Genomic DNA, 23,875 nt, shown 5'->3' with positions numbered 1-23,875 from the left:
TTTGGTTCCAACTAGTGGATATCTTGGAAATAACTACATGAGAGAAAACAAAATTTATATAACAATCTCTTGTTCTATGTTAGAGAAAGAGATAAAATTATAGAGAGAAGAAGAGAGAAAAGAAACAGTTTAAAATGAGACAAAAACAAAACAAAGCATGGAATACCCAACCCAATCTTACCATCCAATAAGACTTCTTTAACAAGTGCCTTGTTATTCACGTATCTTATACTTCAAATAAAAATGCTAGGGCGACCGAAAGTCAAAGCTGACTCGAAAGAGAATAAAAAATGTACGGTTTTTTGTTTAAGGGTTAACACTCTTTAAGCCATTGATTTCATTTTCGCTCTCAAATGTGTACGCATTTTCGGTGGTTGTATCACCACCCTACTTCAAATACTTTCTATATAAGTGTCTTTCCTTGCCTATTTTATTTTGTTCTTTCTTAACTGCTTCTCTCCTATCTCCAACTAGAAACACTACACCTCAACCCCCTCTCTTTCTCTCTCTCTCTCTATCTCTCTATCTCATCTCTCTTATTGGGTATTTGTATTAATTTATTTGAATTGTTTAGTTGTTTATATTAGATTTATTGATCTTATAGAAACTTGGGTCTTTGAGGGTTTATGTTTTTTTAACAATGGAAGATGTATTGATGAGCAAAGTTGATGATTGTATGGATTTGCCTCCTGGCTTTAGATTTCATCCCACAGATGAAGAAATCATAAATTGTTATCTATCAGAGAAGGTGATTAATAGCAACTTTACTGCAAGAGCTATTGGAGAAGCTGATTTGAATAAGTCTGAGCCATGGGATCTTCCAAGTAATTAAACTTCTTCTTGAGTCTTCATCTTGTTTTTTTTTTTTTTGTTTTGGGTTTTCATTAATGTTGTGATATTTTGATCTTAAATTTGCAGTGAAAGCCAAGATGGGGGAGAAAGAATGGTATTTCTTTTGCCAGAGAGATAGGAAGTATCCGACCGGCATGAGAACGAATAGAGCGACCGAAGCCGGGTATTGGAAGGCAACCGGAAAGGATAAAGAGATTTATAAGGGTAAAGGTTGTCTTGTTGGGATGAAGAAAACCCTTGTTTTCTATAGAGGAAGAGCTCCTAAAGGTGAAAAATCCAATTGGGTCATGCATGAATATAGACTAGAAGGCAAAAACTCTTATTACCATCTCTCTAGGACTACTTCAAAGGTAGGTAACTTAAAAGTCATCTCTCTCTCTCTCTCTCTTCGTCTGTCTATTTGTCTGTCTGTTTGTCTGTCTGTTTATCTCTCTATCGGTAAAGTTAACTTGATTATATTGCGATTGCAGGATGAATGGGTTGTCTGCAGGGTATTTCATAAAAGCACAGGAACCAAAAGAACCTCAATATCTAATCTAATGAGGATCAACTCTTTTAGTGATGATTTATTGGATTCTGCATCGTTACCATCTCTCTTAGATCCTCACAACTTCAACACAAACAGACCTAATTCAAGTTTTATGGATGGAACTGACGAGTTCAAGGGGCCGATAACCGAATCATCAAATATGAAAACTACTAGTACATCAGATGGAAATCATTTCTTATACTTCCCAACAAACAACTATCAAGGAATTCAAACTAATTTTAGTACACCTCAAAACTCCATTTACTACTCCCAAATGCCTCTCTCAAATCCATATCCAAGTTCAAACATAAGTGGCCATGATCAAGCATTTTTAAGAGGTTTGGTTACATCAAATGAAAACTATGGACTAAATAGGGAGTGTAAAATTGAGCAATTCTCATCTAACCAATCCATTTTAAGTGTCTCACAAGATACATCCATGAGCAACGACAGAAATACGGAGATTTCTTCGGTGATTTCGAAGCAAGAAATGGCAAGCAATATGTCTAATGATCAAACTATACAGGAGGGGCCTTCTTCAACTTATCCAGTTTCAGATTTAGATTGCTTGTGGAATTATTGACTACACTTTTAGGAGAAAAGAACAATGAAGTTAGGTCCATGGTTATTTATCATTGCCATTCTCTCTCTCTCTTTGGGAAGGTGTAAGGTTTTAAAAATACTATATATACATATACAGATAATTACAGTTCATTTACTGTGAAGAAGTTAAGGAATTAATCAAATTCATGTACATCTGAAATTCTTTATTGTTTATGCAATTAGGTTTTTTAAGAGTTTATGCAATTAGTTATCGTTCATTTTCTTGTAAGACTATGGGTTCATCTAGTTAAATTTCTTTTGCATGATATCATTTATCTGACTCTTTTCTTGTGTCCTTCACTAGGAGGTGTTTTTTCGACCTAATACTGATTAAGTTTCTGGATATCTAACTCAATGTAAATGATACTGTATCTTTCTAGATATTATATCTTTACTCGATGTCACTTTGATTTATTCATTTTGGACTATTCTCACACATGTTTAGCTCTAACCCTAGCCTATCAAACCGATTATCTACCAGCTTGATTCTTTGAACCTATTCTATCAAATAGATTGTTTATAGACCAGTTTGGTTACAATGCCACTAGTAAATCTCAAATAATTGGTACTGGTTTGGTTAGGATGACTAGGCTCCAATCTCTCAACCTCAAACACACCTTATACTTCACTTTTCTATGTATTGTAGCACTCATGACTAAACTTCACTATATTTACGAAAAATCACATCATTCAAAACTACTATACTGAGGATAATGAATATGAGCTTTCGATAATCAAAAATCATTCTTATAAGATCGGTTGGTTTTTCAACGTTATGGTGTGAAAATGTTCAAATGATGTAAAGATAAAGATACTAAAATCCCCATATATGTAATATAAATATTACATAATTTAAGCCATTATCTAATACGACTCTTACCTGCTTTTCTTACTGGCTTTCTTCCCTTTACTCCCTCCCTTGAACTTCAATCCTCCTTTGACAGAAAGGAGGGCTGATGCACTCTTTCCTTCAAGCTTCTTAGTCTGTTGTTTCAAGACACTCACCATACCCTTTCTAGCAGCTGCCCGATGCTCTGGTCTACGACTCATCATCCCTCGGTCCATAGGCCAATAAGCATATGGCTCCAGTTTGTCCTTTCTTTTCACATCTCCTCCTGCCTTCTTGCTTGCGTACTCTTGTCCAGTGTATGCCCACCCAGATTCCGATGTTTTCCTTCTCTTCTTCTGGTCTCTTGTCGTCAAAGAATTCGAAGACTTGCGACTTCCCGCTCGACTTCCTGCTCGACTTCTTGAATCTGTGTCTGGATCAGACGGGGCTTCTCTCTTCGGTCGTCCTCCCTCACGTATTACAAGCTGCCCTTGTTCATTAATCTCGGCCTCGTCATCAGATTCTTGCTTTCTTTTCAGGTTCTCTGAACTGCGAAGTGCTGACCTGGTCTTTTCCCGATCTAGCAAGTCGAGGGGATCATCTCCAAACTGATCAATCAAATCCTCCGGTAAGCTTTTAGCTGCTCTTCGTGTTTGCTTTGACCTATACAGTTAAACCCCACCACCAAAAATAATCCAAAATTAAGCTTGTTAGTTGATTTTACGGCCGTACCACTTTCATATTCCTTTTAACTCAATGTGGCATTTGACAAACCTTAATGATGAAACTTTGGAGTTCAAATGAGAACGACCAGATACTGTCTTTGCTTCCATATCACTGCCCTCCTTATCATCATCGTCATCTCCAAACTCTGAAAATATTTTTGTATGATTCCATCTGCTCTGCCTGAAGATCCCAGCATTTCGGATTAATAATAAACTCAAGAAACCAATTACATCTTTAGCAAAATAATGTGTTCATAATTTTCAAATTGATATGGCTCACACTTCGAGTTGTTGGCAAAGCATTAGTTCTAAACCTCGCTACTCGTAACTACCATCATAACTAATATGGTTTTCATGAATTCAGGACATCCAATACAATGATATTATCGACACAAGATATTACAGAATCCTCGTCGAGCCCACCCCGCGAGGTTCAAGACCGGAATAACTGCTTTCAGAAAATTTCTAGATAATCAAAACTATCGACCTTAATAAAAATTCGATAATTAAATTAGAGATTGATAAGATTTCTATGTAATATATTTTCTTATACAATTACGTTTAGCAGAAAAAAATTTACATCATTGTATATCTTTCTGAAAAAAAACTATATACCTGGATGTAGTTGCTTTTGAATAAACAGATTTACTCTCCTCGGAGCTGGCATCATTTTTCCTTTCTTTTCGTTCCTTAATCTGTGCATTAAGGATAACAGAGGTTAAAGTGCTTCTTAAATGAAAGCATATATGAAAGACATCTGAAATCGGTAAATAACACACATCGATATGGAAAATACTCTTATCCTCTCACCTTCCTTATATTTTTCAGGAGTTTCAGGTGCTCTTCAGGCATTACCGCTTTAACAGCATCAAGTCCACATTTTTTTACAAGCATTTCGAGAAGAAGCTTGACCTAAAATGCAAGATACGAATACCAGGAAAATTCAAGATTAGGTCCAAGTGTTCCCTGCTGAAGGAGCTACATATGACTTTGATTTTCGTTAATGTGTTACTCTAATTTGTTCTGGAATAGTTTTGATTTACGAAAACAGAGTGAGCGGGTTAACGCTGAGCAGAAGATCACGTCTGACATTTCAATTATATTTCATGTATATGAGATCTTTTTGACAGTTCTAATTCAGAAGGTTATTGCCCTAAAATAGGGGCTATACTCGCTATAGTATTTTTCAGAAAATAGGGGCTATAGTGTAAATATTTCACAATTGCGCAGATTTACAAAAGACCAATATTGATCACCAAGTTCAAGTGGTAATTAAGAGGATGAACACCACCTTGGCTTTGAAGTGGCTCTTTGTATCATCTTGCCACCTCAACAATCCATCAATTATGCCCTTCAAGTGCGAATGCAACCCCTCAGCTGGAGATTTGGCTACCAGCACCTTCAGTAGACCTAAATTAGCCTACATGTAAGACATCGGGTTATTAGAGCAAATGAATGCACTAAAAACAAAGAGAAAATAGGAAACAAATGAAGGTAATATTTTGCCACCAGGAATTATGCCTTCCCAGGGACCAGCCAAATCAGCAGTGAAAGAGAAAGGTTCCAAACAGGCAAGAGAGAAAATAACGTGTATGAAGAGTATACCATAAGCCTTTCGAGTAAAACATGGAGAAAATAAATTGGAGAACAAATTGGCTTCACATAATTGGAGCCAACACTGAGACAGACAATGACAGTGATGAAACATATCACAAAAGAGAAGGAACTGGGGAGCATTGGCATATGACCGCTTGAGTAAAACATTGCTAAGGCAATTTGAAGAATAAGATAAAACTCATAACCTTGAACCAATACTGGGATAAAAAAATCCAAAAGGGAGGAAGTCGGGAACATACTTTGACTATCTCTCGGTTCTTCCTCTGCAACAAAAGAAATGCGGACGGAAGCACAGTATACACTGAAGATACCAGATCTGAGAATTCATAAGCCAAGCGAGCTAAACCCTTGACTGCTGCACTGATCATCTGAGGTGTTTCACCAGCCAGGCCCCCAGCGACCTAGAAAAGGTTAAGACATAAAATAGCACTTCAGAAGCCTGTCCACCTGAGATGCTCAAAGATATAGAAAGCAGAGGAAGCCATTGATTACCATTTTAAATAACTGTTGCAAGTTTTCTTCATTACCACCTTGATCTTCATCGCCACAAGCATGAGCAATTTGAACTAGCATCTCATAAGCTTTATTTCTCGTCTTCTTGTTGACCTGAAAAAAGTATCCCACAATCTAGTGATTCACATGCTTTCCTGTTCTACATTCAAGGGGAGGAAAAGGTAACTACATAGAGATATGTCCCCCATACACCTCACTTAGTTCCATAGGTGTTATGATATGATGGAAGTCGAAAGAGATGTGAACTGGCATTGTGTTGCTGCTAGATGGAATGACTTTTTATATATGGTCAGTCCTTATCAGAGAACATGCCAGTGTTTTTTAGACTGGCCATTTGGGTTTATCTTTGATAAAACAAGATGTTGGATTTTCAGATCTACGGTCCAAACTAAATCCTTTCCAACTGACCATAACTTCAGATTTTTTCTCATCCTCGTTCACGCGTGTGTGTGTGTCTGTCCGCATTCTATTTTCTTAGAAGGTTAACAAATAATACCTCTTTCACTCCGAGTATTATTTCAGTTAAGAAAGAACTAATGATGTCGTGTTTCTTCTGTTCAGAGAAGTCCTGCACACATAACCAAATTTCTAGTTAGTAGAAACTTTCTTATAGAGAGTTTTCAAGGGACTCGACGCTTATTTCTTATAGATGAACATTAGATAGACAAAAATATAAATTAGAGGTTGAAAACAAAGAATGGGCAATTCAGGGACACACCTTGGAAACATGGACAATGAGGAAATAAAGGCAGTCAAGCCTATGGCGCTTTGCTGAAAAATGACAGGAAGGAAGCACTTTAATCATCAGCTGAAGTAGGTCGTCAATTTTATTCTGAAGGAACCCATCACAATCCTGCTAACAGAAATCAAGCATGGAGGTCAGCTATAAGATTCGTGTCAAGCGCAAATCGAAGACAATTTGATACTGATAAGCATTAAAAACTTCACAAAATGGCACACATTACCCTGAGAATAATGGAAAGAACTTTGTACGCCTTCTTCTGGACCAAACTTTCGCTGTCCTGTAACACAAAAAATTTCAATAAGTTTAGCTGATCTCTCGATGGTTTTCTCTACAAGCAGCCCCACATAAAAGCAGATACAGAAAGATCTCATTGGAAAAGTAATCATTAGGGGTAACGACGGACCTGTAATGCTTGTTCTATTGCAGTGAATAATAACTCGACCGCTTTGGAATCCAAACCTGGAAGAAATGATACAGCCAAATCCAAAAGTTGTGCCCTGCCAATACAAGTGCACCAGAGTCAGGATAATTTCTACTCTGATAAGCTTGACAGTTAGGACGATCTAGCTATCTGCGTACTCAGTAATAAACGATTAACTGCTAATTGTAAGAAATAGATATCAAAAGAAATAACAGAGAAGTACATCAACATTTTCTACTACTACTACTAGAAAGAGAAACGACCTCGCAAGCACTGGTGAATCTCCATTTCCTGAATCAATCTGCATAGAACTGGAGTTCCTCTGTTGCTTCGCTTTACCTACCTCTCGAGTGACCTCCAATAGATTATTCATATTACGTACGAATAATTTCATGACATCTGCCCTATCTGCTATTGACGCAAACTCACTGATTGTGGCCTGTAAATATAGTTTGAAGAATTTTATGTACTTTCAAAGCCAAAATACCATATCCCCGAAACAAATTTCACGAATGGCATTCCAGACATGGTCCTTTGAAGATCACTTTGCTGTAACGAATTGAACCATGTAGAGAGTGATCTAAACTTAGACATGGATCTTTGAAGATATAGAAAATCTTAAATTCAAAGTTTCAAAAACAAATAATGACAGCTCTCTTTCGGACAAAATGTCCGAGTGAACAGAATAACAACATACCGATTACTTCGAAAGACAAGTTAGTGTAACTAGGTTGTTATTGTGACTTTCAAAGTATAAAGACTACCGAAAGGATTTGTAAGTAATGCATGAGTTTGCAGACTAAAGAAATATCCATAGCGATATGACTCATAACATTTACATAATATAAAGCAGCATTTCAACCGTTAACAAGAATTCAGGGTTTGCTCAATGACACATGCTGATAAAGCATTAAGCAAAGATTAAATTTAAACACAGTAAACTAGATTGTTTATGACAATTACATCGGTGGACAAATTGTCTTTTTGGAATCATAGGAAAATGCTGAACTCTGGAAACAACAATAAAAGATTTATCAGTATTACTATTATTAGAATTCCAGTTAAACTTATCTTTTCGAGTTTCTACTTTCTGCAGTACATTCATAAAGCAACAAATAGAAGAGGTTCATTTATCATTATTTCTATTATTAGAATGCTTTTCTACTTGAGTACTTTCTGCAGTACATTCAAATTTTACAGCTTGCAAGAAATGAAACTGAAGAAATATCAGTAAAAAGCTGGAGCCTGGAAGCAAAGCAGATGGTTGATTCTAATTGACAGGGGGAGAGAACATAGAAGTAGAACTACCTGCAAGTAACCACCACTGTCTTTTGAAGATTTCAAGAAGATGCCAGATAAAACTCTCAACAAGTCGTGAGAAGCCAATTGCAACGCTTTCAAGTTTGCATCTGCAACTTCTCGTGTATAAAGGGCCCTAGCTCTCTGCTCTGGAATGCTCATTTCATCATTAGGCTGATCACTACTTTCTTTTTGCAATCTCTTGTTCTGCTGTATGAGGATCTGCAAACTGGAACATATTATTCCACGCATATCAGGCTCTTCTTTAAGTACACTGCATAGTACTTTTTGAAGATCCTTGAAACTAGTAGCAGTATCCACAGGGTACTGACAAAAGGCAGGCAACAAGGACCATAACGAGTAAACAAGTGCTTCTGTACTCCTTGACATGACAATTCGACCCTCTTGCTCAAGCTGCCATGTATAGGATGCAACTATTTAGACACTACATTGTAAAGAACAAAAGAAAATACCATAACAAGCAAGACAAGTCCCTTTACTAAATAAAGATCCATACTCTGCGTGACTTCTGCCTTATTGATCCAATCATTCCCAGAATTGACTTTGTAAAGAAGCTCAGATGAGCACCTACTGTATACTGCTTCAGAATAGGAAACAACCAAACACTAGCCTCTGCTAGATCTTCGGACTCCAAATTAAGTGGTAATAAACTCAAAAAAGATTCAGGTCCCATTGCACCAAGAGCTGAACCAACACATTCGTGTAGCTGTGGATCAAATATGAAGACATGATATCGCTATTATTGACCAACCCAATATGAAAAAATAGCATGAGACTGTAGGACAAAACAACGTTTCTTTGATGCTCAGCATTCAAAACAATAACAAAATATAGAAACTGGCCTAAGATCACTAAAGCTAGGGTGAAAGCATTTCAATGGAAAAATTGCTACCTGTTTTCTGTATGGAAGGTCCTCATCTGTCAACTTCTGCATATTGGCCAGGTTCTTCAAGGTTCCCCTTAATAGATATGAAGAATGTTGGCCTGAATGTCCAAGAATTGGTTAAACCCGTCCGAAGTATATATATTATGTTACTCACTAGCATAACACCTAAAAATAATGCTATTTCCTTGAGCTGATGTCCATTAAGAAAAGAAAATAATACGACTCTAGAGTGGAACAACAAAGATTTGTAACAAGTCCCTAACCACGTGAAAGTAGAAATGGAGTTTTTAGGTTGTTGGAATCAAAAGTATTCCCAATTGATATTAATAAGTTCTTAAAGAAACATAACTTCTAAAATTTAATACTAAACTACGTGGCATGTGCATGTCCTATTTGATCTCTTTGATGATAGCATAAAACAAGAGGGAAATTTTCATCCTGAACAGTTCCATTTATAAGGAAACAACAAAACATAGGTGAATAATGAGAATTGAACCAACATGCAAAATAGAAATAAGACCAGTTGAGATCGATATAATAGTCAAATAGTAGTGAAGATGATTAAATCAAATCTTTCAAAAATAATAGCAGTGAAAATGGGAGAAGCTATTATAAGTACCTAATTTGTCGAACATTGCGGAAACAACTTGAAACGCCAACTCCCATACAGCATTGTACCGATAACCAAGCAAACTCTCGACAGTGACACATATTTTCTCTATGATAGTCGGGCCGGAACTTCTTGTTTCTTCATCGGCGTTAAGCACTATCTGATGCACTCCTTGATTGATCAAACCTTCATCAACACATGCATGTATAAGGCTCTTCAGTGACTTGGTGGCTGCCACTAATGCTTCCTCATGCTCACAGGCCAGAATTTCTGTTCATGATTAAAACAATTAAGGCTCATTATATATTGGAATGCTACATTATTCTTCTTTGAAGACAAATATAGAGAATGAAAAGCTAATAAATGACAATGGCGTACCTGCAAGTGCACTAAATACTGCAGGCAACTTAACCACGCAAATTTGCCTATTCAGAGGGTAAGCTTTTATTAAACCAACTTCGAGCAAACGAGCCGTAACTGTCATGGCATCAACAGATTTTTCACCTTGGGAGACGGATGATGCTAGCGAACACAACAGATCTACCAGTACTTCTGGAGCAACCTCTGATGTTGGATGGATACAGAGCACGTGCAAACTATCAGTTATACGCCTCGTGACAAGGGGTTGGTGCAGTTTCAAAAGAGATTTGAAATAACTGAGGACGCTCGTGATGAACTTCGAGGACATCAAAGGAAGGCAATCTTTCAAAGCATCTAAAATATATAAGACCTCTTGAGCTCCTTTTGGTCCTTCAGATGTACTCGGATTTCCTTCTACAAGAAGCAAAAGAAACCTTTCAAGAACCTTGGTGACCCCATCGCTCGCAGGTGCTAGCAGAGCCGAACCTTGAAAACTTCGTAGCACATCACAGAGACATGAACTAGACTGCTTCCTGACCTGCTCATATGTAACTCATTATGTTTTTGTATTTATAGAAACCACAATAAAGCATACAAGTAACAGGCCTAGGTTTTCTAATCATAAAATTACAGTATTCATGCACAAGAAACTACGAACAACTCTCTTGCTGGAGTTAGTCTCACATTCGTTGTGGGGCGGGCAGTAGACACTTTATAAGTGTGAGAAAAGCCTCGCTTTCTGAGCTAATTTTTTGGGTGATGCAGAAAACCATAAACTAACAACTATAACAAGTTTATATTTTAATCTATGGAGTTCAAATACAACAATGTTGCAACATTTAGAGTTACTAATCTAATCAATTTCAATTTGAAATAGGAAGGTCGAATTTTTATTCCTTTTATCACACAAATTCCAATCAATAAGAACAATGAAAAACTTTAAGTAGATAGATAAGAATAAAAAAACTTACTTTAGGTCGAGAATCTGTTAAAAGACCAATAAGAATTCCATACAATGATGAAATCTCTAGCCAGTTAACTTTATCACCAACAGCAAGCAAATACGATATACACTTCAAACCGGAAATCACAGCAGCAACAGACGCAGATTGAGAACGGAGAATTCGAACAACCGGTTCAGAGACATCGGTTCTTTTCTTTTGCAAAAGAGCAACAGAAGTCTTAGGAAGAATCATGGAAAGGAAAGTGAGAAGAGCGGTGATAACAGTATCGGAAGGATCGGATTCTTTGGAGAGACGATCCAAAGAAGATATAGTTGCGCTGAAGTAAGAAATTGGGGTTAGAGGAAACTTCTGGTCTTTAAGCTCTTGAGACATGGCGCCGACGACTGCACAGAGGTGTTGATGTTCTTCTTTTGTTGAATTGCTGAATCGAGAAAGGATAGATACGCAGAGGTCCTCAGTTTCCTCCATTGAAGGAGTTGTTTCGTGCTTCTCCACTTTCTCCATGGCGGCAAAAAATGAAGGTTTTGGAGCAAGCTGGAGTAAAACCCTAGTTTAAAGCTTCATAAACTCTCCTATTCAGTTTGGAGTCTCACATTAGCCGGTGTACGAGGATGGGACTAGCCAATCTAATTTTACCTGATTAACTTTGGGGTTTAGGCCCTTTAATTTTAATTATTGTTTAATTTAGGTCATTATCGTGTTTGTCACATCTTAATTATGTACTGTCTCAACAAAAAAAAAAACTAATTAACTTTGGAGTTTAGGCCCTTTAATTTTAATTATTGTTTAATTTAGGTCATTATCGTGTTTGTCACATCTTAATTATGTACTGTCTCAACAAAAATAAAACTTTAAGATTTTGGTAAAGAAATAAACTTTAGGATTAATTCGAGTTGTGCACCAAAATCTAAATATACGTCTTGTTGGGGTGTTCATGGGGCTACATTGATGCACAATAATACATGCCTTAGTACATTTTAGGAAACACCTTATTTAACGGTGTTTTTTTGTCGATACTGTAATATTTTTTGGTGCGCATGACAACTTTTAGGTGCAAGCACAAGGTTTGACAACACAAATTATATTTTTGTTAATGAACAATTAGATGTACATACAAGGTGAGGTGTGTAATGTTAAATACGTGATGCACCAAATAAAATGTCATATTCAGATGAAAATATGTTGCATAGAAGAAGTTTTTTAAATCAATGTGGACAGACTTTTGTTAACCCAAAAAACACACTAATGCTTAACTTTTTAGTCATTCCAAATAACTATAGGTGCATGTAATGCAGGGGCGGCTCGGGCCCAAAACAGCCAAAGCGGTAGCTTTATGCCCCAATATGACGGAGGGCCTAATGGTTTGGATTTTTATGTTAGTTTGTCAAACAATAATAACATTCTAAACTATTTTTAAACATATCTTGTGTTGTAGTTCATGGTCATGGCTTTGGATAATGTGTAAGATGTCAAGGGTACGATTCCACTCATAAACATTTTTTTTACGAATTTTTTTAAACATATAAGCCCTAAATTTTAAATGTCGCTCGGGGCCTCCAAAATATTTGGGTCGGCCCTGATACAATGTAAGATGTGCAATGTTTAATGCATGGTACGCTAAAACAAAATGTAGCATCAAATCGAAAATGAGTCATGTAAAGGGGTTTTCCACGCAAAACGGATAAATTTTTGTCATTCTGATTTGTTAGCATACATTTTAATTTGTGACCTTTGGGGATTGAACCTCCAACTTATTAGCCACATAATTTTTGACTTTTTGTCTAACTCTTAAAAATTGTTTCGAACATTCTATCATTTTCTTTGATATGGGATAACTTTCTTAACATTTGACAGCTTGAGTCATTATATTATATGTCATGAATACAATATGAAAATTTAATATGATATATAATGATTTGAATAAGCACTATACCTTTCAACATTTAAGACATTTCAGGTCCTAAAGATCATATAAAGATTTTTGAAGTCATTTTACACATTTACATTTACTTTATCTATGCCTTAAATCATGGGATAAAGCACTTGGTAATATACTTCCACCAATATTTGATCTAAAGACTACATGGACTGGAGAGGGGTTTCCATCTACTCGACCAAAGGGCGGTGGACAATGCTATACTAGATCGAGAGAAATTCGAAACTCATGGGGTTTATTGGTGGTTTTATTTTTTCTGTTGAAATTTGAAATGGTTTATGTGTCTGTATTACTAGATCCAAGGGGGTGCGAAGAGGTGAGGAGACACTCCTTGATCCTCCCAAATAATTTTAATTGCAGTGGTCATTACAAAATTGAAGGGCTTTTGTTACGATCCACATTCGTACGAAATTAACAAAAATCTGTAGCCAATGAACTTTAGTAATGATAAACAGACCGTAACAGTGTCACTGCAAATGGCTTTGGAGATGAAATTCGTAGATACTATTTACAACGTTATCCATTTCAACCAAAGGACGACATTTTTTCTAAAGACAATAATTCAAGGTGATTCACTCTGTTTTGGTTTAATGGTCGTAAAAAGTAGTGAGAACATAGTGTTGGAAAAGACGGGGTTTTTTGTTTGTTTTTCTATGTTGTTGAAAAAGGTAAACTTGATCGTGATACTTTTGTTGACGGAGGTTGGAATGGTTGGAGAAACCTGATAGGATGATGATTTCTCGTTTTTAAATGGGATTGGAGCTCTTGCAAGAACATTAGTGGAAACTAAGAGAGATAAAACATATCATTTAGTTTATTTGCGTAGCACTTTAGCATCAACTTTATCGGTTACAACTGCCTTCATTGAAAAAAATTTGAAGCTATGAAGTTAGTCAACACGAGTTTAAGAAACAAGATGATTGATTTGTTGATTAATGATAATTTAGTAGTCTTTATTCAAAACTAAGCTTTTAGTGAAATTGACAATGAGTTGATTGCGTGAATATTTCAAAACATAAATTCTCGTAAAGGTCAATTACGTTTGTAATATTTGATTTATTAATATAGTTAATAATTATAAGTATTTTGTTAATTACCATGTTCAAAAAGCAAAAAAAAATTAATTTGGGTTTATAATTTCGCACCCTCTAAATAGAACATTTGGATCGGTCCCTGTGTGTAGTTAGTAATCACTTAGAGCCCCTCTTCCATCAATAGGTACTCCCAAAGCGTCGACCACACGGCCTAGCGTTAAGATCAAATAAAAAAACAAGTCGTCCATATAACAAACAGAAATGACAGTCTGCCTGAAATGACCGACCGAGATTGGTCGAAATCTAACATGGCCGACCACCTCGGACAGATTTGGTTAGACATCACTTATTTGGGTGGTTTTTGAGAAGTTTAAGATTTCGTCCCCAGATAATAAACTATTTGCTGTGCAGCCCTTCAGAGCAAATGAGAGGTTCATATAATCTGGATCGTTGATTTTTATCAACGGTCCAGATTATAAAGGACGAAAATATAAAAGCTAAAAATGATAAAATTTTCTAAATTTCACACGACTTTCTCTCTCTAGCACTGCTTTTCCTCGTCCGAACCTTAAACCATCAACTTCACTTCTTCGATTCTCAATAAGAGGTAATGGTTGCTCTCTTAGTCTTGTTTATTGTATTGTAGAGTTTTCATTTTCATCTTAATAGATTCTTTACTCTAATATAATAGTTGCTCTACTATTGGTTTTTATCATGAAGCTAAGCATTTGAAAACCTTAAAAATGTCAACAGACCATAAAAGAACCTAGGCCACAAATACAAGAATGTAGTCAACTTACTCTTTTCTTCAGCTTGTAATTTTTTTTTTCGAGTCTATTCTCTCGAGGGCGTCCTTTCGTCTTAATTGACACTGGATCATGGATGTCTTGTCTTGCATTATCTTCAATCAATCGTATGACCACTAGATTTACTTTTTCCAGACGAAGTAGTCATTCTTTGTTGGGACTTCTCCTTCAACTTATATTTAAGAAGATAATTGTTTAAATCAGTAGCGTTATCATCATTTGCAACTGCACCATCTGCTAGTTCAGTAAATGCCAAACACAATCTATCATGTCGTTTTTGTTTCGTTGTTGTATCCCAACTAGCATAGTTCACACTAATCTTTGTGTGAGATCTTTTCACGTCCTTCCCCCATCTCCTAAGGATGTATTTTTCTGGAATAACATCAATTTGATTTTTCCATATCACCGTTAGTGCATGTCGACACAATATTCCAGTAGATTCAAACATGTAACAGTTGCACTTAACTTCGCTTTCAACAGAATCAAATACAACTCCATACATAGAAGTTGTATTGCCTTCACCGAATTCCTTGCATTCTGAAACGTTGTATTTATATATGTGACCAAACTGTCTTACACCTACAACGTAACAAGCCATTTTTCTAACAATTTCATTCTGAAACTCCTTAAACTTTTCAAGTGTCTACACACTCCTCATTTGCTTTTCTATTTTGAACGGACTCATACATGGCAAGTCAAAGGTATATGACTTGAAATCTGCTAGTGCTTCTTTTTCAACTTTATCTTTTAAACCTTCATTGTATTGTTCAACAAAGAGCTTCAATGAAGTTTTAGAGTTCACATATCCATAAAAAAAAAACATTCACGCTTCACTACGTTGAGTAATAGACATTCGCGCTCAAAAGTTGTTTTTCACAAAATTGGTATCCATCGTTTTCTTTCCGTATACAAAAAATATACTCCCTCCGTCCCATTTTGTTTGGTTATTATTTCTTTTATGGGTGTCCCAAAATGTTTGTTCACTTTCCTTTTATAACATTCATTTAATTCTTAAAATGATGAAACTTCCAAGACTACCCTTTAGTTAGAATACTATTCAAAGGTTTTAATTGGTTCTACGCTTCTACCAATGTTGAATTTAATGAAATACTCTATATTAAATGAGGGTAGTTTAGGAAAAGTCTTTATAATTGTCAACAATAAATAACATTCCTTAATAAGTTCAATTTCCCAAAACTACAAACAAAATGGGACGGAGGGAGTAACCACTTATGTTCCTGTCAGCTATACTTCTCTATCATATCTCTCCATTTAATCTCAAATTCTTCCATACTCAATGTTTTTTAAACATAGTCATGAAAATTTGAACTAATCAAGTGGTAGTTTTTGTAACTTCGAAGATACTGAGGGACTTCTTCATTACATGTCAAATACACCATCGATGTCTAGTATTAGGAAATACTATCTCTATAGCTTTTTGCATAGCTTTATCTTGGTCTGTTATAATGCTGGTTGGAGCTTTGTCTTTCATACAAGATAACCATGTCCTAAACAACCATACAAACGAATTTGTGTCTTCATTAGACAGTAGACCACAACCTAAGAGAATAGACTGTCCATGATGGTTAATACCAACAAATGGTGCAAAAGGACGATGCTACTTATTCGTTAGGTAGGTGGTGTCGAACGTAACAACATCTCCGAACTCTTTGTATGCCTCTCTACTCCTTCTGTATGCCCAAAAGACATTACGCGAACGACTTTCATCGTCTAAATCGATACTAAAGATAAAACTGTTATTTTTTTTACATGGTTAAAAAATATTGTTGAATGACCGCACTATCTCCATCCCTAAGCCGTATCGACCTCTTCTTTTGGATTAAATTTCTACAATCTCTTTCACGAAATGGTACGTTCTCATGTCCACCCGCTGCCATCAGTTGTTGTCTACATCTTTGACTCACTTTTGTACCCGTCATATCACAAATCTCAAACTGCCTAGCCACATGTTGATTTATTTTCCTATTATATCTATAGTGACGAATTTTTTCAAGACTAAGGATATGATTGTGCTCGAGACAAACAATAGAAGTCTCCCATTTTCCATTATCTTGTAAATTAGCAGTAATTTTGGAATGACACCCATTTCGACTAGAAGGTTGAGGTTGTACAGGATTGCTTCTTGTACTTTTTATTCGTCCCATTTCTTGCACACGATACCGTAACATATTTTAAAACTCCACGATATTTTCTTTGCGATCTCTTTCTCACTGGATATCCTACTTTTCTTGCATAATTAAGACAATATTTATAGAAGTCATCAACACTATCAAACTCCATCCCAACAGTAGGCATTGGTACATCTAATTCAACACCGACTTCTTTTTGTTTCTCATTCCCATAACTTAAATTCAAAACATCTTCTTATTGGTTTTCATTATCAGAACTATCCTTTTTTTCATTCTCGGACGTCATGTTGAAACCATCAAAATCCTCATTTTCTGATTGCATTTCTATATGCATAAAGAATATAACACACAGATAGTAAGAGATGAATAACATGAATCAGTAAGTTGAAGAATCACATTGGAAAAAAAACAATATTGAGGATAACATTGTGGTTAAGCACATAATAGTTTTCACAATCAAGGCGTGGCTTCATGATTAAATATAAGACCAACATTGAACCCAAATCGACGGCCGGCGAAGGGTTTCCCCCTTCGCCGACCATTACAGAGAGAGAGAGTGAGAAGAGAGGAAAAGAGAGAGAAACAGGAGTAAGAGGAAGAAGAGAACAAAAATTCATTTTTTAGGATTTGAAGGTCGTCGACCGGAAAATTGGTCGGCCGAAGACAATGAGGTGGCAGAGAGAGGTGATGAGATGGATGAGAGAGAAATGATGACTGATTAACGGAGTTATAACGATAATTCAAAAAGAAAGTCATCTGAGCATTTTTGATAAAGTATGGAGGGGCTAGGCAGGAAGCTGGTCACAAAGTTGGGGGCTATTTGGGAAATAACCTTTTTGTTAACCAACATCCATGCCGTAGCTTCATGCGAGCCCTTGTATAGTGCCCCTAAAGCCTTAAACTAGAATTTCACTAAAGGCACACAATTCTGGTTTACCTCAAACGAATACCATCATCGTCATCGTCTTCATCATCATCATCTTGACGTGACCATCGGCCGGAGGAACCCAACTCTCACTCCACTTCTTCTCCCCCCATTTCATATCAAATCAATACCTATTTCCTCCTCTTTCAAACTAACCATGAATCTAAGAAACCCCATTTCTCGTCTTTTCACCACCTCCACTTCAATCCCACCAATAACAACACTTCACCATTTTCCCACCACTAATCTGATCGCCATGGAATCAGTAAGAGAACTCCATGCTTACCTCATTAGACAAGGATTACATACTAACCCATTATCAATCTCTGATGTTCTTCGTTCATACTCTCTCGATCCCAACAATCTAAACAAAGCTCGTCTTGTTTTTAATCAGATCCGACTACCCAATACTTTCAATTGGAATTGGATTATTAAAGCTTACTCTCAAAGTGATTATCCTAATGAAGCTATTCTTTGTTATAATCGAATGCGTTATCGTGGGTTAATAATGAATAAGTTGACTTTCATTTTCGTTTTCAAAGCTTGTACTCGATTACCCGATATTAAAACTGGTAAGAAGATTCATGGGCATTGTTTAAAACTTGGGTTTGAATCATATCTCTATGTTAGTAATGCTTTGATTCATATGTACTCATCTTGTGGTTTTCTGACTCTTGCCAAGGAACTATTTGATAAAATGTCTCAGAGAGATTTAGTTTCTTGGAATACTTTGATTTGTGGGTATAGTCAGATTAAGAAATATAGAGATGTTTTGTTACTTTTTAATGAAATGCAAGCTCAGAAGGTGAGGGCTGATGCTGTGACAATGGTGAAAGTTGTTTTAGCTTGTAGTTACTTAGATGATCAACAATGTGCCGATTCTATGGTTAATTATATTGAGGAGAACAATGTGAAGATAGATGTGTACTTGGGGAACACGCTGATAGATTTATATGGACGACGTGGGTCAGTTGAGTTAGCTCGGAAGGTTTTCGATAAAATGTGTGAAAGAAATGTAGTTTCTTGGAATGCCATGATTACGGGTTATGCGAAAAAAGGGGATTTAGTCTCTGCCAAGGAGTTATTTGATAATATGCCTGTGAGGGATGTGATTTCTTGGACATCTATAATTGCAGGTTACTCTCAAACAAACCGACATACTGATGCGGTGATGCTTTTCAGAGAAATGATGTTGGCGAAGGTGAAGCCAGATGAGATTACAGTAGCTAGTGTACTTTCTGCTTGTGCTCATTTGGGAAGTCTAGAGATAGGGAAGTCCATTCATGAATATATCGTTCAAAATAATATAAAAGCTGATATTTATGTGGGTAATTCTCTCATAGACATGTATTGCAAGTGTGGGTCTACCGCAAAGGCAATGGAAGTATTCAAAGAAATGCCGGAAATAGATGAAGTTTCGTGGACTTCTATCATAACAGGACTTGCCGTCAATGGTTATGCAGATGATGCACTGGAGTGCTTCTCAGAAATGCTTCTTGAAGGTATTCGGCCAAGGGATGTGACTTTTGTTGCAGTATTACTAGCTTGCACCCATGCCGGATTGGTAGATAAAGGATTAGAATATTTTGATAGCATGTCAAAAGTTCATGGTTTGGAGCCAAAGATGAAACATTATGGTTGTGTTGTGGATCTATTAAGCCGGTCTGGCGATGTTGAGAGAGCATATGAGTTCATAAAGAAAATGCCAATAACACCAGATGCAATCGTGTGGAGAACATTACTTAGTGCATGTAAACAGCAAGAGAATGTGGTTATGGCTGAGATTGTCACACAGAAGCTTCTCGAGTTGGATCCTGCTAACAGTGGAAATTACGTGCTCTTATCAAATACTTATGCTAGTGCGGACAGATGGGACGATGCTGTGAAAGTCAGAAATTCTATGATGGAGAGCGATGTGTATAAACCACCAGGATGCAGCTCGATTGAAGTTAATAGCTCAAAACCTGAATCAGTAGATAAAGATCAGCTTCCTCCTCTGATGAATAATCAGGCTATCATGCGGTGAGCCCCAGTGTGAGTTCTACCCCTTTTACCCAAGTACCAATTTTGGTATATTTCGCTGTATTGGTCTTTGATGGCGGATTAACTTGTATCAATGAAGTTGAGTTTAGCATTGGATAGCTCTATTTTTGGCAAACACAGAGCCATTAATCGCGTTGCTTAATACTGTTACTGATTAAAGGCTCACTTCTACTTCAGGTAATGAGTTGGATTAAACGTCTCCTTAAGCTCTGATCAGGCGAAGACAAAAGTTGTAGCTGGAAGATGCTTCATTCAGACTCTACAACAAAGATGAACTCCACAGAAGAACAAAGAGGAAATTGAATCGTAGACCTCAATGCTGGTAAGTTTTTCAGAATGGTCATCCTGTTTTACCACTTTCCTGATGTCTGACTGCCAAAATCCATGTGATAATCGAACCCGTGCCAGGCAGACTGAAAACAAACAAAGCATAACAAATTGATTGGGTGCATGAGTACTTTTTTTGTTATCGTTTTTCCTTTCATATTTCAAGGTTGGAACAACACGAATAAAGGGGATAACTTTGTGAGGTCGGTGTTCTGGCATCACCCTGATTAGAGAATTGTTATAGCTAAAGAGAGATGTCTGAGTGTTTCTCATTTATATTGCAGCTTAAGTTATTGTGCTGTTTTCTATTAGTTCATCTTCTACGCTTGATATATTGAGTAGCGATGTTGCTTCTTGCTGCAGACTTTTGCTGGTAATAGCATCTACCAAACTTCTTCGAGAGCCATTCAGTTGGCGCATGAGAGGATGACAGATTTGGTTATAGAGACAAAGGTTGTGGCATTTCTGGTTTATGTCAACCCTAGCTAAACCTCGATATAACTGTTGAATGCGAAAAAAGCTATCAATTCGAGTATAGCATGACAACGATCAAAGGCAAGGTCAGTTAAGTTAGTCTTAGTATTTTCTTGGACAAACTTCGACACAGTTAGAACAGTTCAACGTGGGGAAGAATTAAAGTAAGAGTGCAGGAAAGCGGCTTCTAGTCAAGTTGCTGAGAGTGTTTTTCCGTTTCGGGTAATGTTCAAGTTGTAACACAGAATGGGCCAAACAATTCCTATTTGTATCTCATATTGTTTTTTTACTATTGTATTTGTATTTTCTTCACCAATGGTATTTGCAGCTTTATGCGAATAGTTACCAAAGTAATCTCACTCGAGGTTCTTGTAATCATACTGCATTTCTTCTGATCAATCAAAATTAATGGAAATAAAACTCAATCAATTTTAGCAGAAAGTCTGGAAAAATGACAAATTGATTATTGATACATCTGTCTTCTTGAATTACATTAATGGGTGTTTAATCATATAAGAATAACTGTAACTGAACATGATAACTATCTTGGAGAAATTTCGTTACGTCAGCAGCATCCTCTATCAATACCCTCTGCATTTCGAACGCCATCTTGGAGATGTTCTCGCCCTAACAACTATGCCGCCCAAAAAGCAGTGTGTTTGGGTTGCATAAATGAATTTACGTAAGGGTTCAAGTATGTTTTCTGCTGAGATTTTTATGCCGAAAATCTTTATGCTATCCATCTAATGCCAGATTCCCAAAATAACAGCAACTACAAAAAGGAGAAGAAGAACAGCATCTCCTCCTGGCAAAAGTTTAATTTCCTTAGCAAATGACGACCTGCAAGGGCGATAGTTAGGTTCACATCTGTGTTGTCATGGATAGCGTATACTCTTTAAACTACATAACAGAAAATGATATGTAATAGCTCCTCAGTCGGTTTCTCCAAGTATCAACATGAAAGGAGTTGAGAAAAGAAATCAAAGTGAAGTAAAATTTGTCTCTACATTTCAGAACTTAGCTTGATAAGATTATCGGCTTATTGATGATTTTGATCAATACTCCTAATTAGATTTCACAGTTGCGGGATTTCAATAGAGCAATCTTAGATTGTCTATCTAATGAGTAGTTGGCTCTTTGTTTTAATAAGAACAACAAGCAAATATAACAGTATAAGAGGTCATCGTAAATACCTGGATTTCTTTCTGGATCGATATATCCATGCCATAACAGGAGGTAACACTCCAAAGAGAAAGCAGTTTGCATATACACCAGCAAAATCGAGAGCTCTAGAGAAAGCTGAAGGGAAGAAAGAAACTATAACGATAGGAGCGCCAAGAACAATCGGCATCACAAACCTGTTCACTGAACTAGAACCCAAATTACTCAATCCTTGGTTAGCTCCCGAGCTGCAACTTGATCTAGAAAAAGAAATTTGCCCTGGAGTTCCTACATTTTGCCGTGTCGAGTAAGATATGAACCCAACATTTCCTATACAACTCTCGTCGGAACCAATTTGAGATAATTGTGGTTTCTTTAAACTTATTTGCCTCCAAATCAACTCAAGTGTATCAATAAGTTGTTTAGGAAAACTAACAGCATAACCTATCAAACTAGTCGATAAAGCCGAGAATGCAAACCCTTGTACTGCAGGAAGAACCGAAGAATTCACCGAAAGCAAAAGCGAAATGGGATCTTGGGTCGAAACTCTTTGAGTATTTGCTAGTCCAAGAACAACTATATTCCACGATAAAACCATAACCAATGGAACAGCACCACCAAATAGTATAGCATTTCGAGCATCGAAAATATTCTTCCCTACTAGTTTACAAATAAAGGGAGTAATAACATGGAATCCTAGAGTAAGGACAGTAACGGGTATCGTCGGCAAAATTGAAGATAAAGCCCAAGAAGAATGAGCAAATGAACCCAATAACTTTGCTCTACCAATTGATAAACCAGTAGCTATAAGTGCAGTAATGGAGAAAAGCATAATGAAGCAAAGAAACCTATTAGCTGAATCAATTGCCTTGAAAGGAAAAAACGCGATAATAATCCCAACTATACAAGGAAACAAAGCATGAGCTAATATAGAATTCATCAATGGAAACCACTGAATAATTATAGAACCAATACCTGATACACAGGCAACAATCAAAGAAAAACTCAATGATGCATAAATTATAGCAACCAATATACCCATCCAACTTCCTAATGCATTTGTTGCAAGACCAGTAAAACTCACCTCTCCTACTTTATCTTCCTCCATTGATGCAAAAGATAGCTCTGCAACAAGTAAGATTGAAGAAATAACATAAACCCATGATAGAATGATTGAAAGGGTTGATGGAAGTGACCCTGATTTGATAGTTGCAGATGGTAACCCTAGCATTCCAGGTCCAACAGCAGTACCTATGATCAAACTAACAGCTCCCCAGAAACTCTTTTCTTGAGATTTCTGGGTAGGAGCTTCAGAATGATTATCAATGGAGGAAGAAATGATGGTGTTTTTAGTTTTGCATCTTGTAAGGGTTAAAGGGAAATTGAAGTAAGTGGATTTGTGGGGTTTGTTAAAAAGAGTAGAGTTGTTATTGAGTGATGAAGATTGAGAAATGGAGGAGAATCTGAAATTGGGCTGAAGATAATTTGAATTGGTATAATATATATGGGTAAGTTTTTGGAGGTTGAATTGGTGAGAAAGAAACATATTGGTGGGGAAGATTCTCGGATCAGAATCTGATGAAAAGAAGAATCTGATGAAAAGAAGAGAATTTGACTAGATTCACAAAGTGAGTATTAGGGTTTAGTTAAAGATGATTATAATCCAAATCAGGTTTTTAAATGCAACTCTGGCCCACAAAATGAAGGTTTAATGGACGGTCGTGAAATCTGTTTTAGTTGCCGGTCATATACAAATACAAATATTTGGGTTGAAAAAAATGTGCCTTAGTTCAACAAAAAAAAAGAGAAAGTTGTGCCTTTCAAAAAATTGAAAGGTAAGTTGTTAACCCCTCTTCTCCTACTATCTAACCACCCTTGTTCTACATTTTTCCACTCAAATTCTTGTATGTTCAGCAACAAAAAAAAAATTCTCGACAATAAGTCTTGTTGATTCAACATTGTTATTTGTGAGAAAGGGTGTCACCTTTTTCGATCTTCAATTTTCGCCATGTACCAAAAGTAGTGTTTGTTTTTAGTTAGATTT

The 23,875-nt window shown here is 36.5% G+C and overlaps 4 protein-coding genes across 5 annotated transcripts; 2 read left to right on the top strand and 2 right to left on the bottom strand.

The window, feature by feature from the left end:
* The first annotated feature begins 270 nt into the window (after positions 1-270).
* LOC147545450 (NAC domain-containing protein 100-like) lies at positions 271-2,255 on the top strand. Its single transcript, XM_086637799.1, has 3 exons — positions 271-824; positions 919-1,202; positions 1,323-2,255. The coding sequence occupies exons 1-3, from the start codon at positions 641-643 to the stop codon at positions 1,962-1,964; spliced, it is 1,110 nt and encodes a 369-aa protein (XP_086493925.1). The 5' UTR covers positions 271-640; the 3' UTR covers positions 1,965-2,255.
* Positions 2,256-2,709: 454 nt separating this feature from the next.
* On the bottom strand, positions 2,710-11,661 carry LOC147545449 (ARM repeat superfamily protein). The gene is made up of 18 exons (XM_086635976.1): positions 10,982-11,661; positions 10,029-10,548; positions 9,660-9,920; positions 9,047-9,138; positions 8,651-8,860; positions 8,143-8,547; positions 7,098-7,273; positions 6,817-6,910; positions 6,634-6,690; positions 6,387-6,521; positions 6,165-6,236; positions 5,648-5,761; positions 5,395-5,556; positions 4,830-4,958; positions 4,349-4,450; positions 4,154-4,233; positions 3,588-3,719; positions 2,710-3,476 (listed from the first exon to the last, which is right to left on the bottom strand). The coding sequence occupies exons 1-18, from the start codon at positions 11,477-11,479 to the stop codon at positions 2,861-2,863; spliced, it is 3,855 nt and encodes a 1,284-aa protein (XP_086492102.1). The 5' UTR covers positions 11,480-11,661; the 3' UTR covers positions 2,710-2,860.
* Positions 11,662-17,712: 6,051 nt separating this feature from the next.
* On the top strand, positions 17,713-21,111 carry LOC147545448 (pentatricopeptide repeat-containing protein At2g22410, mitochondrial-like). Of its 2 annotated transcripts, none has more exons than XM_086638525.1 (3): positions 17,713-19,860; positions 20,047-20,191; positions 20,560-21,111. In XM_086638525.1, exon 1 carries the CDS (start codon positions 17,984-17,986, stop codon positions 19,850-19,852), a length of 1,869 nt encoding a protein of 622 aa, XP_086494651.1. In that variant the 5' UTR covers positions 17,713-17,983; the 3' UTR covers positions 19,853-19,860; positions 20,047-20,191; positions 20,560-21,111. The 2 variants fall into 2 exon arrangements, with proteins under 2 accessions (XP_086494651.1, XP_086494652.1); XM_086638526.1 differs by having other exon boundaries at positions 17,766-19,848.
* Positions 21,037-23,528, bottom strand: LOC147545447 (Tryptophan/tyrosine permease). The gene is made up of 2 exons (XM_086638527.1): positions 21,864-23,528; positions 21,037-21,510 (listed from the first exon to the last, which is right to left on the bottom strand). Exons 1-2 carry the CDS (start codon positions 23,375-23,377, stop codon positions 21,414-21,416), a joined length of 1,611 nt encoding a protein of 536 aa, XP_086494653.1. The 5' UTR covers positions 23,378-23,528; the 3' UTR covers positions 21,037-21,413.
* Positions 23,529-23,875: the final 347 nt, after the last annotated feature.

This window comes from Eschscholzia californica, unplaced genomic scaffold (genome assembly GCF_041429995.1).
Source record: "Eschscholzia californica isolate CP2 unplaced genomic scaffold, dmEscCali1.0.p SCAF_4, whole genome shotgun sequence".
NCBI lineage: Eukaryota > Viridiplantae > Streptophyta > Magnoliopsida > Ranunculales > Papaveraceae > Eschscholzia > Eschscholzia californica.
This window is presented reverse-complemented; position numbering and strand designations above follow the sequence as displayed.